At 45.3% G+C, this 15,968-nt stretch overlaps 2 protein-coding genes across 2 annotated transcripts in view; both read right to left on the bottom strand.

Moving 5' to 3' along the window:
* Nucleotides 1-4,150, bottom strand: part of NT5DC3 (5'-nucleotidase domain containing 3) — a 56,529-nt gene extending 52,379 nt beyond the window's left edge. The window contains exon 1 of the mRNA XM_059936775.1: nt 3,889-4,150. Within this exon, the coding sequence (XP_059792758.1) occupies nt 3,889-4,090 (202 nt within the window). The 5' untranslated portion in view covers nt 4,091-4,150. The remainder of the gene's footprint in view (nt 1-3,888) is intronic.
* Nucleotides 4,151-5,278: 1,128 nt separating this feature from the next.
* The window catches only part of LOC132373787 (putative tetratricopeptide repeat protein 41), a 78,973-nt gene continuing 68,283 nt past the window's right edge, over nt 5,279-15,968 (bottom strand). The window contains 2 exon segments of the mRNA XM_059937389.1: nt 5,279-5,803; nt 7,126-7,255. The gene's annotated coding sequence lies outside the window, so the exon portion shown is untranslated.

Genomic DNA, 15,968 nt, shown 5'->3' on the forward strand with positions numbered 1-15,968 from the left:
CCGGTGGTGCAGTGGTTGAGAATCTGCCTGCCATTGCAGAGGACACGGGTTTGAGCCCTGGTCCGGGAAGATCCCACATGCCGCAGAGCAAATAAGCCCGTGCACCACAACTACTGAGCCTGCGCTCTAGAGCCCTCGAGCCACAACTACTGAGCCTGCGTGCCACAACTACTGAAGCCTGTGCGCCACAACTACTGAAGCCTGCGCACCTAGAGCCTGTGCTCTGCAACGAGAAGCCACTGCGATGAGAAGCTTGTGCACCGCAACGAAGAGTAGCCCCTGCTCGCCGCAACTATAGAAAGCCCACGTGCAGCAACGAAGACCCAACACAGCCAAAAATAAATAAACAAAATTTAAAACTTTAAAAAAGAATTGTTTAAAAAAAAGAAAAAACTGTCAAGGTCATGGTAAACAGGGAAACTCTAAGACACTGTCACAGCCAAGAGAAGCCCAAGGAGACATGATAACTAAATGCAGTGTGCTATTCTGGATGGGACCTTGGAGTAGAAAAGGACACTAGGTTGAACACTAAGGAATTCTGAATTAAATATGGACTTTGAAAAAAAAAAATATGGACTTTGGTTAATACTGATACATACCGACAATGTATCAATATTGGTTAACTGTGACAAATGTACCTAAGGGGTTCAGCACCCAATTCTGATGTGAGTTTTTTCCCCAGGCCACCAATTCTTCGACACAGCAGGGTGTCCTACAACACAACTCACTTCTGACACCTCCTGGGGAGAGCATCAGATCCTACAGGCTAAGGGCTCAGTCCCACAAGACTGCCCCCTGCAGAACTTCAGTTCCAAGTCCAGGTGGTCACCTGTGCCTCTGACAGACCGGCTATAGACCGGAGGTTCCACTGACCCCTCGTCCTCGGGGTCAATTAATTTACTAGAGTGGCTCACAGAACTCGGGGAAACATTTTACTTTCTAGATCACTGGTTTACTATAAAAGGATACAACTCAGGAAGAGCCAGATGGAAGAGATGCAGAGGGCAAAGTACACGGACAGGGCAAGGGATTTCCATGCCCTCTCTGGGTGTACCACTCTCCCCAAATCAATCTCCACGTGTTCACCAACACAGAAGCCCTCAGAACCCCATCCTTCTGGGTTTTTATGGAGGCATTTAAGGAATCTTCATTACACAGGCAATGATTAAATCATTGGCCATTGGCAATCGATTCAATCTCCAGCCCCTCTCCCCTCCCCGAGGGGTACGGGTCAGAAGACACACAGTGCCAACTCTCTAACCACAGGGCTGGGTTCCCTGGCATCCAGGCCCCACCCTGTGGTTGCCCTGAGGTATTCTGAAAGTCACCTAATTAAAATAACAAAAGACACCTTTATCATCTCTGTACCGTACTTAAGAAATTCCAAGGCTTTTAGGGGCTCTCTGCAATATTTCTGATTATAAATCTCAATATCACAGTCCCATAGTCATGAGAGAGGAAAAACTGCATATGGGGTTTAGAGAAACATGCAATTTTCCTGTAAATCTAACACTGATCTAAAAAATACAGTTTATTTTTAAAAACTTTTTAAAATTTTGAAAAAAAACAAAAAAAGAGGGTGGGAGAGAAAGGGTAAAACAAAGAGTAAAAATCATCTCTTTCCTGAGCAGGCTTCATTCTGGGAACCTCTTCAAAGAGAAGACACCTGAAGGGATTGTTTGGATTAAGGCAAGAGATCAAACACCAGAAAGCAATAATCAGGAAGGGAGAAAACAAAATTCTTTTGTCCTCTAGTAAACCGAAAAGAAAAAAAAAAACCTGTATATTTTTGTATGAGCATCAGTACTTCTCCTGAGCCCTCACTCCTACGAACACAGTGTCAAGCATTTCCTGCATCCCCTGGGGCCGTTATTTATCTTCCCCGAGCTGGACTGTCACTTATCTGTTTACCAGCCTCCCCATCCGTGCAACTCGGGTCCCTCTCGCTTGGCCCGGGCAGGTGCTCAGCCGCTGTGGGCCCCTCCCTCTCACACGCGTCCATCTGTGAAATCAACAGCTTTTAAGCCCACTGGTACGTGCTTAATAAATGCCTGGTGAATGAATGCAAGCTGCGCATGTGTACAGACTTCAGCTAAAGGAGGGTAGGGGTGGTGCAGCCCCAGATAGGGTGAAGGAAAAAAGTCCCTGAGTTCTCAGGGGTGAAACAGGGACTACATGGGCATGTGCTGGGGGCGTGGAGACAGGATGGGGCACCCGGCATACTGATTCTCAGACCTGTAACACTTGAAAAGGCTCACATATTATTTAGTCCAGTGGCTTCACTCTACAGAAAGAAGACTGAAGAGATTAGGTGGCTTGTTCAACACCGCATGTGGCACTGCCCTAAGCTAAAGGAGACCTAGACCCTAGTGCTAACTAACTCACCTCCACCGTTACTAAGCGTGTCTAAGACTGAGTTATTTAATAGCCAGCCGCAATAGCTACTATGTCCTGAGCATCTGCTGGGTGCTGAGCCCACACTAAAAATCCTCACTTTATCCCCACATTACAGTTGGAAAACTCAGGTCAGAGAAAAGTAACTTGCCACCAAAGTCACAGAGCTAACAAATCTCAAAATCTCCCTCAAGCTGTCCTACTCCAAAATCCCCCTGGGATTATCCCACACCAAAGCCCAACTCTGGCCTGAAGCTGATCTTTATCATCCAACCCTTCAGCTATCTCCTTTGCCAGGCACTGTTCTAAACACCTTTCATGGATGGACTCACTCATTCTTCGCCACAACCCTGTGATGTTGGTATCACCAGCATCCATCCCCATTTTACAGATGAGGAAACTGGAGCTCTGTGATGTCCCCAGAGTCTCACAATCTGCAGCAGCAAACCTTGTCTGTAAAATGTGATTCTACAAACGTTCTCTCCACCAAATATTCTCTCCCTGTCTCTCTACACCACCTCCACCACCACCACCACCCCCCCAAAAAATATCAGTATAAAAATTTCTATTCTAAATCTTCCCTTAAAAAAGCAGCACCAATGGACTATCACTGGCCCTTTACACCAGCAGTGCAGGAAACAGGACAATGGGTTAGGGGCTGAGACAGACCCGAGGTCAAAGCTTCTTAAACTTGAGTCTGGCCTGTCTCATCTATAAGATGGGGATGTGGCACCTCCTTCCTAGGTATGGGGAAGAATTCACGGAGACAATTTATGTGTCTGACATTAGTATTTACTGGGTCCTCTTTCCGTCCCTCCCTGTTTCCCTTACCAACAATCAAACCAAGCTCATTTTATGTTCATCTGACCACGAAGTGGTCACTCCCTGGAATCACCTCCTCGCTGAGGTTAGTAGATAACTCAGAACACTCCCAACCCAACCCCCTCCAATTTCAAGAGCAGCAAATCCTACCCCATCCCCTAAAACAAAGAAGGAAAATAAATCAGCCTCCGGACACTGCCACCTGCCTAGCAGCGGAATCCAGGGTAACCCGCCGCCTGCCGGACTCCGGCGGTTACTATTATTGTTGTTTATTAATAACAATACCTAAAGGTGCCTGGGGGTGACCATCTCCCAAGTGATGTCCGTGGAACCCCCAGGAGAGCCCAAAGCGCTTCCGATGCAGATTTCTGGCTAAAAATCCCAGAAATTTATAAAACGGCTTTCCCGACAGGAGAAAGGCAAGAGTTGTAAAGTTTCTGGAGACGCATTTTTCCGCGTTTCCCGGAAATCACACTGCAGAGGCGATGTCGCCCGTGGTTGGGGACAACCGCGGGTCACGATGGGGGGGCTCTGGAGGTCAGCAGCGGACCCACGCGGGTCCGAGGGTGCCGGCTTCCCCGATGGCCGCATGGGACGGGACCTGGCGCCCCAGCCCGGCGGGGAAGGGCCCTCTCACGTACCGAGGGTGCGGGAGGGCGCAGCCTCACTCACCTGCCGTGCTCCTCTTCGCCTCCCGGTAGCGCTCCCGAAGGTAGCGCTTCATGTCCGGGGCGGTCCCAGGTGCTGTGCATAAGGGCCGTGCGGGGCCCGCGCGCGACCGCCCCCGAGCCGCAGTCCGGCAGCCGCTCCGCAGGGCCGCCACCGCCCTTGCACCGGCCCCACGAGCCACCGCCGCCGCCGCCGCCGTAGCCATGCCTGCCACCGCCCGCCGCGAGTGGCGCCTGAAGACCGGTGCTCTGCCCGCACTCTGCCCGCTCGGCTGGAGGTCTCTACGTCGCAGCACGTGGGGGCGCGGCCCGCCCCTTCGGCCGCCGCGGGGGCGGGGCCTTGGAGGGGCGGGGTCCTGGCGGGGAGGAGTCTTGGTGGGGCGGGGCTGGGGCGGGGCTGGGGGCGGGGCCTGGGCCGGGCCCGGTGTGGGCGGGGCAGCAAGGGCTTGGGCACCCCGGGTAGTCGCGGCCACGCGCGGAGCCCGCTACAGCCGCTTCTTGACCGTGTGGCGCGCCAAGGTGGCTGTGCGGTGGCGCGAACGCCCAGTCAGCCGAGGTCACATGGAATAGGATGACTCTGCTGGCCCTGGACCACGAGACTTGACCCCGGCGCCGCCCGCCGAGCTGCGCAGCACCTTCCTCCCACAGTCTGTGACCGTCCCCCCACCCTGGCTGTACTGACATGGTGTTTGTGACTCCGGCTCCAGGAGGCGACCTTTCCGCATTAATGGCCTCTGCAGTCTGGACCTCCCCTTGATCGCGGGGGCGGGTCTGGGACGTCCCCCGGCCCCTGGCTTGGATCCTTCCAGTCCCACGGATGAGCCAGCAGCTGGGACCAGGGCCCACACGTGGTCTGATGTGCCCGAAGGGCACCCCGACTGCACAGACTGTAAGGCCAGTGCCCCTCCCGAGATTTCTGCCTCGCGAGGGAGGCCCTCGGGGCACCACTCCCCCTTCTCATGCCCACGCTGACCGGCACGGTGCACCTGTCTTCTCTCAGACCTGCGAGGCTGCACCCGTTCTGTGCGTTGTGATTCCACCAAAGCCAAATAAACAGTAAACCCCACCACGCGACACTTCTGTGTGGATTAAGTCAGACTTGGCTCTTGCAGGAAAGTCTGATGCGGCCCACCCAGAACCCGTCTGGGAATCACTGAACTGCGAGAGCTTGCCGAGCTACCCCGTGGTTACGGCGGAGCAGGGCACTGGTGGAGTGCAATGAATAACCTTCAAGGCTGGTTGTCTGCCTGGGAGACCACACTGCCATCTGTGAAATAGGTGGGGCACGATTTAAGACAAATAACCCAAAGCATTAGTGTATGCTTAAGTTGCGGGCTGGAGGGATCAGGAGATGTTTTCACGGAAAAAGTTGGGCTCTGGGTTAGACCATGACAGACAGTAACTACTATTTATTGAAGGCTTGCAATGTGCATTTTCTCATGCAGTCCTCTCAGTAATCCTAAAAAGTAAGCACCATAATTTCTCCCATTTTATAAGTGATGGAAGTGAAGCTAAGAGAAGTGACATAGCATTCTTATATATATATATATATATAAATTTATTTATTTTATTATTTATTTTTGGCCGCATTGGGCCTTCGTTGCTGCGCACGGGCTTTCTCTAGTTGCGGCGAGCGGGGGCTACTCTTCATTGTGGTGCGCAGGCTTCTTATTGCGGTGGCTTCTCTCGTTGCGGACCCCGGGCTCTAGGCGTGCAGGCTTCAGTAGTTGTGGCACGTGGGCTCAGTAGTTGTGGCTCACGGGCTTAGTTGCTCGAAGGCATGTGGGATCTTCCCAGACCAGGGCTTTAACCCGTGTCCCCTGCATTGGCAGGCAGATTCTTAACCACTGTGCCACCAGGGAAGCCCGACATAGCATTCTTAAAGTCACACAGCTGAGCCCATTCTTCCACTTGGATTCCTAAAGTAATAGGCAGGATTTAGTTGGGTGATAAGGAAGAAGGAAGCCAGTAAGTAATCCTCAACAGTTAATAGGTAATATCTTACAAATCACTGATAAAAGAGAGGCAGTTACAATGTTTATAACAGATATGGTATCAAATCCATGGACTCTAATACTTTAAACTTACTTTATGGTTTTAGTTTACTTGAATTTATATCTTTTCTTATTCATGTTACTTTAAAAAGATGTGATAGCAATTGCAAATTTTGTTCACATGAAACATTAAGTCATAAATTCACAGATAAATGATAGTAAAAGTTAACACAATTAGAACTTTAATAACATTGCTTCCATATATTTTTAGATATGGAACACTGTGAGAGCAACATTCTTCTACCTACCACAGAAATATGAATCACTTAAAAATTGCTCTTTTTAGCTACAATCTGTTAAAATATTTTAAGCGGCTAAAAAATAAATAAAATCCCAATAACCTTGATTATCACCTTGATTATTTTCTTGATTAGAAAAATCTCATCAAAGAGTTCTAAATAAAGACAAGTAGAAAAAAATTACTGACACAGAAGAGCCCATGATAATTTTTATTCTTTATTAGTATCATTTGAGGTCTTCATCAATTTTGTTTCAAACTGAGATCTTCTCTGCAAAAAACACTTCTGAGAAATTGAACTGTAATCTGGGCTATGAAAAAGCCACTTCTCTGAGATGAGCTCAGATAAGGATTCCCAGGGATTATTTGTGCTAAGAGACCCTAGCAGGGGATGCTGGTAAACTGCGGTAATTTGGCGTTTTTCACTCTCACTTTTAGCTGACAAAATCCTTTGCCGTGAAAGCTTTACTGCACCACCCGTTTTATCCAAAGATAAAATCTTAGAGGAACAATCTTTCATGCCATATTGCAACATTACTTTGTGTCTTCAGTCAGGTCTTTTCCTCAGCAGAAACGGAAATAATGGGTCGCAAGAACTTTTTCCCTTGTCCTGAAGCATATTTTGATTTATCTGAAATTGTATGAGGCACCAAGTCCAAGCTTTTAGCCCTCTGTAGCTTATCTGCCCTGGTGCACATTGCCGAGCTCACTGTGTCAGAACTCTGAGCGCTGTGATAGTTTAACTTAAGCAAGTGCTCCCATAATGAGGCGCCATTCCTGGGACCCTCAGAATATTGCTGGCTCATGCCTTGAGGCCAACATCTCCTACCCCGGATCCACTCAGTTTCCCTCAGGAGGCTGCAAAGGATCAAAAGTTGTCAAGAGGTCATTTATAGAATATGAATAACCTGAAGCATATTTCTTGTTGAGACAGAGAATAGAAACTCACTGCAGGATTCCACGGATCGATGAATGAGAAGATCCCAGGTAAGTGGCCCTTAAATCAAGTGATCTGTACAAATAGCCCACAGCCTCCATCATGACTTGATGACAAGAGTCATTTATCAATAATTGACCTGCTGGATATTTGAAAATAAGAATATTAGAATTTTTTTAAATGACTCCTGGCTTCACACATTTAAAAGAGAACGATAAAAAAACATTTATAAAAGGTGGCATTGGACCATCCCCTGTTGTAATATTCCTCCCAAAAACATTTAACCTGAGTCTAATTATCAGAAAACAGATACAAACTGAAGGACATTGGGGCAGGGAGTAGGGTAGAAACTGACCTAGGCTCTTCAAAAATGTCAGTGTCATGAAAGGCAAAACAAGCCCTACTTAAATGTTCTAGACTAAAGGAGACAACCAAATGCAGTGGAAGATCCTCAACAGAATTCTGGATCAAAAAGTAAACAGCTATAAAGAACATTTACTGGGACACTTGGGAACATTTGCATATGGATTGTACATAATACTCTTATGTAATGGTTAAATTTCCTGGGTTTGATAATTGTAATGTGGTTAGGTAGGGGAATGTCCTGTTCTCAGAAGACACATGCTGAAGTATTTAGAGATAAAAGTGTCACATCTGCAACTTTCAAATAGTCCAAAAAAAAAAAAAATATGTATGCATGTGTATGTGTGTGTATATGAAAGAAAACATAAGTATGACCAAAATGTTAACAGTTGGTGACTAAAGATAAAGGGTATATAGGTGCTCATTATACAGTGCCATGTGCTATTGTCAATAATTTAATGTAATTCTCTAAAATGCGTGAAAAGTAAAAAAAAAAAAAAAATTAGTCAATTTGCAAGTGGCACTCATTTATTCATTTTACCCATTTACAAGACTGCTTTTTTAAAAAATATTTATTTATTCATTCATTCATTCATTCATTCATTCTTCACTACCACGTGCCGGATCTTTTAGTTGCGGGATCTTTTAGTTGCCGGATCTTTAGTTGCTGCATGCGGATCTAGTTCCCTGACCAGGGATCAAACCCGGGCCCCCTGCATTGGGAGCGTGGAGTCTTAACCACTGGACCGCCAGGGAAGTCCCTACATGACTACTTTTAAGGGACTAAATTTATACCATTGATTATAAACATAATGTAAGACCGGTGCACGTAGGGCATCAATCTGGATACATAAGAGACCGCTGGGTATTTAAAGGTAAAAAACACTGGCAGATAACCCAGCCAGCATCCCTGTATTAATATTAATAATAATAAACACTGCAAATTAGCTGAGTACTATCTATCAGGCCTGTGTTATCCTACAAGGTATAAACTATCATCACTTGTCTTTTATTTTTGTCATTTATTCTTTTTAATAGGATGCATATCCACATGATTCAAAAATGAAAATGTATAAAGGTATGAAGTAAAAACTCTCTCTCCCATCTTGGTCTTCATCTGTGCAGTCTTCTCCTAAAACGTGTATCCTTCCAGAGAATTTTTTGTGCACGTTCACTGACTTTTAAAGATGAGAAAATTGAAAGAGGTCAAGTAAGTCACTCCAGTTTGTGGTAGAACGATCTTGGGTCAGCCTCATCCACAAGCCCATGCCCTTTACTGCTATGCTAGGCTGCCTCTTCACCCCACACTGGATTGTCCTTCTGAGTATACACGCTACAGCTTCTGTTTGCAGAGATGTTCTCTCTTGTAGCTCTGCTTCATGGGTCATAGCACGGATCTCACACTGCCCACAGCTTCTGCTGAAAATCTGAAGGGGAGTTCCAGCTGTTGGCTCCACTTAGCAATCAGTGGCTATTTTTCTTCTTTTTGAATTATTTTCATGACTCTCTCTGAGGTTCTCAGTTGCCCCAACATAACTCAGCAGAAAGCACTTGTGAATTACCCTGCTCAGGATGGCCACGTTGCATTGGCCTTAACAGGCCTTAACAGGCCTTAAAAGGTAAAGTGGAGAAGAATAGAGTCAGAATGTCTCAGGTCTGGCTAGGCAAGAACTCATTCTCAGAGTTCCTCTGGATGCCAGTAACCAGGCCCGCAGACTGTTCGTTCTGCCTGAAGGCCCTTTAAGAGGCTCTGACTTGCTGGGAGACTGAGACTGGCACGCAGACCAGCTGCTGATGCCCCTGACATACACTATTTCATGCTTGCGCTCCCCACACTCCCTCTTGGCCACACACCTTGGCTCCTCAGGCCCTTTACCCTCGTGACCCATCTGGACCTGTACCGATAGCTTTGATCTCAGAACTTTCTTGAACACAACCTACCTCTTTCTGGCAGCAAGCACAGTAGTTGCCAGGAAAGGACACTCGTAGCTCAGGCCAACCCCAGTCCACCCCATCTTCCCTCAGGGTCGGTACCAGCCGGACAGCACTACCCAGCCAGGTCAGTCCTTTCAACCCCGAGAAGAGGAAAGTCCAGGATGAGTTCATTTCCATAGGAGAGAGGTCACTGAACCTCCTTCCCACTTCAAATCTTCATTCTGGACGAGGAGGGAACCTAATATTTAATTGTAGACTCTGTTGGTTGTTTTGCATATAACATCTCATTAAATCTTCAGAATAACCCTAGAGGCAAGAGATTATTATCCCCTTTTGGCTACTGAGAAACTTGAGACTCAGAGAGTTTATGTCCACAAGCCCAGAAAATAGCAGAACTGGGATTTAAACCTAGGTCCCTAGATCCAAGGACCCTAAGTTCTAGAAGTGGGAAACGAGAACACTGTTCTCCCTCTCACGCTGGTTCCTTAGGAGATTTTCCTATAAAACCACAGCCAGACAGGAACCATCTGTTATCTTTTCCATTTTCTACATCTGGACAGCCACACCTACCCTATTTCCAAGGGAGTGTGAATTGGGGATGAGAATGAGGGAAGGTCCCACTAACTAACTTCCATGAAAAATCTGTTCTCAGATTTTAATTGGTGAGTTTTCCTAGTTTCCCCCTTTTTTTCAGTGCTTAATATTAAAAAATAAAGTAGTATCTTTACTATTTCCTCTGGAAAAAGAAAGATATTTTATCCAAAGACAGTCCACTGCCCTTTTAAGTAATCTTCTAAAGTACAACTTTTTCTAATCTTTATTCTACTGAAATTTAAGCCTATTCCTCTTGCTTCGTATTATATTTGCTGTCAACTAACAGGTAGATTTTTACAATGCCAGTCCTGTGTTCATTTCCTCCCCGGGGCCCACAACTATAATTCAGGTCGTTGTCACCACGTAACAAGGAAAATCGCAGGTGTTGGTGGAGAGCCTCAGGAAGTGTCCCTGAATGAGTCCAGACTCTGTGGACCCTGACCAACAGTGAGCTTCCCCACTGCGCTGGGAGCAAATGGGTAAAGAAGTGGAGACAATCACAGCCTATATTCTCCATCCAGAAGACAGGCTGCCAATGTGTAATGAGGAAGGAGGATTATGCAGGATTTAAAGGTTCTCTGTTGAAAATTTCTTTTTGTTTGATAAGTACGCTATGTCTAAAGTTTGTCAGAAGTCCTTCAGTTTGAGAAATTAAGCTTGTTTGCTCGTTCTTTCAATAAACGTGTGTCTATAAACAGACTGGGGAGGGAGAAAGTTGTCAATCATTGTCCCAAATGGAGTAAAAGGTTGCAATGGGATGTTTCCATGCGTCTTCAATTTCTATCCTACAGAAAACTATATGGGGAGGGGATGGCTCTTTCCCTGCACCCTCTTCACTGAGACCATCGGCAAGTCTGCTCAGAGGGACCTGGCTGCAGATGACCTCTGTCATCGCCCCAGTACTGCATGAGCTCACTCTACCAATTCAAGGGCCTGAGCCGTTGCAGACCCCACCTTTGGGTAGAGGGAACAGATTCACTATTCTCTCTTACACAGGCTGTTTTCCCTACCATTCCACCAAAATTGATAGTTCCCTGTGACCGTTATGTTGCTAAATGCAATCGTCTATTCTAGATCTGGTGGTCAGCTCTCAGCCCTCTCCATTTTTTTTAAAATTAATTTTTACTGGAGTGTAGTTGCTTTACAATGTTGTGTTAGCTTTTACTGCACAGCAAAATGAATCAGCCATACATATACATATATCCCCTCCCTTTTGGATTTCCCTCTCATTTAGGACACTACAGTGCATGAAGTAGAGCTCCTTGTGCTATACAATATGTTCCCCTCAGTTGTCTAGTTTATACATAGTATCAATAGTGCAGGGCTTCCCTGGTGGCGCAGTGGTTGAGAATCTGCCTGCCAATGCAGGGAACACGGGTTCGAGCCCTGGTCTGGGAGGATCCCACATGCCGCGGAGCAGCTAGGCCCGTGAGCCACAATTACTGAGCCTGCGCGTCTGGAGCCTGTGCTCCGCAACAAGAGAGGCCGCGACAGTGAGAGGCCCGCGCACCGCGATGAAGAGTGGCCCCCGCTTGCCACAACTAGAGAAAGCCCTCGCACAGAAACGAAGACCCAACACAGCCATAAATAAATAAATTAATAATCGGGAAAAAAAAAGGGTACTTCTTCAATTAAACAATTAAAAAAAAATAGTGTATACGTGTAAATCCCAGTCTCCCAATTCCTCCCAACCCACCCCTTTCCCCCTTGGTATCCATACATTTGTTCTCTATGTTTGTGTCTCTATTTCTGCTTTGCAAATAAGGTCATCTATACCATTTTTCTAGATTCCACACATATGCATTAATATACAATATTTGTTTTTCTCTTTCTGACTTACTTCACTCTGTATGACACTCTCTGGGTCCATCCACATCTCTACAAATGACCCAGTTTCGTTCCTTTTCATGGCTGAGTAATAGTCCATTGTACATATAACACATATTCTTTATTATTCTGTTGATGGACATTTAGGTTGCTTCCATGTCCTGGCTATTGTAAATAGTGCTGTTATGAACACTGGGGTGCATGTGTCTTTTTGAATTATGGTTTTCTCTGGGTATATGCCCAGTAGTGGGATTGCTTTGTCATATGGTAGTTCTATTTTTAACTTTTTAAGGAAACTACATACTGTTTGCCATAGTGGCTGTATCAATTTACATCCCAGTGTAGGAGGGTTCCCTTTTCTCCACACCATCTCCAGCATTTATCGTTTGTAGATTTTTTTCTTTTTTTGGCTGCGTTGGGTTTTTGTTGCTGCGTGTGGGCTTTCTCTAGTTGCGGCAAGCGGGGGCTACTCTTTGTTGCGGTGCGCAGGCTTCTCATGGTGATGGCTTCTCTTGTTGCGGAGCACGGGCTCTAGGCGCACGGGCTTCAGTAGTTGTGGCACACGGGCTCAGTAGTTGTGGCTCACGGGCTCTAGAGCGCAGGCTCAGTAGTTGTGGCACACAGGCTTTGGTGCTCCATGGCATGTGGGAGCTTCCCAGACCAGGGCTCAAACCTGTGTCCCCTGCATTGGCAGGTGGATTCTTAACCACTGCACCACCAGGGAAGTCCCAAGATTTTTTGATGATGGCCATTCTGACTGGTGTGAGGTGGTATCTCATTGTAGTTTTGATTTGCATTTCTCTAATAATTAGTGATGGTGAGCATCTTTTCATGTGTTTGTTGGCCATCTGTATGTCTTCTTTGGAGAAATGTCTATTTAGGTCTTCCACCCATTTTTTGATTGGGTTGTTTATTTTTTTGATATTGAGCTGCATAAGCTGCTTGTATATTCTGGACATTAATCCTTTGTCAGTTGCTTCGTCTGCAAATATTTTCCTCCATTCTGAGGGCTGTCTTTTCATCTTATTTATGGTTTCCTTTGCTGTGCAAAAGATTTTAAGTTTAATTAGGCCCCATTTGTTTATTTTTGTTTTTATTTTCATTACTGTAGGATGTGGGTCAAAAAAGATCTTACTGCAATTTATATCAACAAGTGTTCTGCCTACGTTTTCCTCTAAGAGTTTTATAGTGTCTGGCCTTACATTTAGGTCTCTAATCCATTTTGAGTTTATTTTTGTGTATGGTGTTAGGGAGTGTTCTAATTTCAATCTTTTACATGTAGCTGTCCAGTCTTCCCAGCACCACTTATTGAAGAGGCTGTCTTTGCTCCATTGTATATTCTGGCCTCCTCTGTCATAGGTACATGGAGTTTATCCCTGGTCAGCCCTCTCCTTTCTTAGCTTCCATGATTTTACTGATTCTCTGCTTACTTCTAGAGCCATTCCTCATCTCTTGCTACAACTTTTTCCTCTGCCCATCCCTTAAATACTGTACAGCATTCTCCCAAGTTCTATCTTCTGCCATCTTCTTGGCTTTTATTCTTCTTGGCTCTTTCAACTATTCCACAGGGTTTGGCCACCATGTGTGTACTAAGGACTCCCAAATGTTTTTCTCCAGTTCAGTCCTCTAGCTCCTAAGCACTAGACTCATATATTCTTCTGCCTACTGAACGTCTCCACTCAGATAAGAGATTCAAATCAACAGGCCCCAAATTAGCTCATCATGGTTCCCATCCCACCTCTCAACCTTGTGCTTCCTGCCGACAGCTCCATCCACCCAGTTGCACTGGCCGTGGGTATAGCCATAAACTGGGGAATGCCTCAGACTGTTCCCTTTCCCTCACCTGCTATCCAATCACGCACTGCTGGATTTACTGACTAAATCGCAAATAAACCACTTTCTCTCCATTTGTCTTGTCCTCTCTTAGTTAACACAGGAGAGTCTCCATTCTCCTCTCGACCAATTCCATCCTCTATTCAGCCACGAGAGTACTGGATCTAAAATGCAAATCTGCGGACTTGCCTGGTGGTCCAGTGGTTAAGACTCTGTGCTTCCATTGCCGGGGGCGTGGGTTCGATCCCTGGTCAGGGAACTAAGATCCCACATGCCGCAGGGCTCGGCCAAAAAGTAAAAAAAAAAAAAAAAAAAGTGCTAATCTACTCATGACCCTTAGTGCTGGAAATTCTACAGCACCTCCTCTGATGAACCCTTTACCATGGTAGACAAGATTTGCCATGCCCTAAACCTTGCTGACTTCTCCAATATCACCTCCCAACCCTCCCCATTCCAGAGGTTCACACCCCCCTGAGTCACCCTCCCTCGCCTTTGTTCATGCTATTCTTTCTTGCTTGAAATGCTCTTCCTCACCTTCTTTACCGGACAAATGCCTGTCAGGACTCACGGCCAGGTCACTTTCTCTGGAAAGGCTTACTTGTTGCCTCTTTTATATGCCCCCCACACCTTCTACCAATGTCTGTCACCACACACATCACATTGGATTTCAGTTCTCTTTTATGTGCTTATCATCCCAACAAGACCACAAACTCCTGGAGCCCACGAAGGGTAGAAAGAGCACAGGATTTAGGGTCAGAGGACTGGGTTCCACGTCATAAGTCTACTACTTACCAACTGCAAAGTTCTGAAATGTCACTTGGTCTTTCTGCGCCTCAATGATTCTATTATCTAACCGATAGGATTCTCAGATCACCTGTACTGGGCTAAGTCATATGACATATCTGCTATTTCCTCAGCTTTAAGATAGCTGAGTAATCTCTAGAGTCCCTTCCAGGTTTAAAAGTTTTCTAAGCTTATAAGGGATATTTGACATTTTCCTGCAACCAAGAGAATTTACAAATACATAACCTGTTAAAAATTATTCAACACACACAACAAGTAAAAAAGAAGCTCTGCTAACAGACATAAAATAGACTCCTGGATTAACCCTCTATTTATTAAGTAGGGCCCTCTATTTCCTCTGCAAAACTTTCTACCTGATGCCCAGGGCACACTAAATGCCTGCAGCTAGCAGGTTCTTCCCCACCGTGCTGGCATACTTCTGCTCCTAACTAGCATTGGTTCTAGCATGACCAAGAGTCAACTGAATTTGTTAGTCTAATTTTGGTCATTGAATTTAGTATGGTACAAACTAGGAAGATATGAGGGTGAAATGAAAGAGTGGTTTTCTATGAAAAACAGGCTGAATGCTTTGGAATTCTTTCAAATCGTGAGTGAACAAGAAAACCGTAGAAGATTAAAGGTGGGGAAAGATAGCAATCAAAAGTATCCTGCCTGGAAGCATCACAATTGCCTAAGTTCTTACCTTACAGAAACCAAAACTAGAAATTGTGTGTGATGCATTTTGAGAAAGGTGACATCCAATTCCAATCAGAGGACCCATTAAAGGCAAAGACCTTAACTCCAAATTTTTAAGTTTAGGTAAAGAATTACATATATATGCTTAAGTTAAAATGAAAATGTAAAGTTTGTCTGTATCACTTACCTGACTTTTTGGATTAAGGAACCCCCTGCTATAGAGAAGAGGACCCTGGCTGAGACAAGCATTTTAAAATCAAATGAGGAAAAAAGGACTGACTCACCCCACTGAAAGTCACCCTGTAGAGCCTTTGTTTAATTTCTTCCTTCTAAACGTGACTGAAATGCTTGATATGTCTTCTATAAAAGAATCCCAGGGAGAGGGAAGTAACATAATGTTCATCCACCATACTTCATCCAAAATAAACAATTCCGTATAGAACCCTCAGCTGATAGAACGGAATATGAAAAGCCACATTTCTGCTTTTTCCTCCCACTGTAATGATTTCTCAATAGGCAGATTTAAGCACTTATCAGAGAAGGAGAACAAAAAAAAAAGATTGGTCTGTGTCAGAGGTAGTAGGGAACATACATCACAAAAACCCTCTTTTCATGTCAGGATTAGTACTAAAATCTCTAGAATTAGCAGTTTCATGAGGTTAAGATTTGTTCTTGAAACTGGATCGAAGAAGTTGAAAGGAGATGAGGAAATATTTCAAGGAAATATTGAACAGAAAGAGATTTCGCTTTTGAATAAATGCCTCATGAAAATGTGATCAGAAGAAGAAACAAACTTTAGGATTATCACCCTCTCACAAATCCAC

This window comes from Balaenoptera ricei, chromosome 10 (assembly GCF_028023285.1).
Source record: "Balaenoptera ricei isolate mBalRic1 chromosome 10, mBalRic1.hap2, whole genome shotgun sequence".
Taxonomy (NCBI): domain Eukaryota; kingdom Metazoa; phylum Chordata; class Mammalia; order Artiodactyla; family Balaenopteridae; genus Balaenoptera; species Balaenoptera ricei.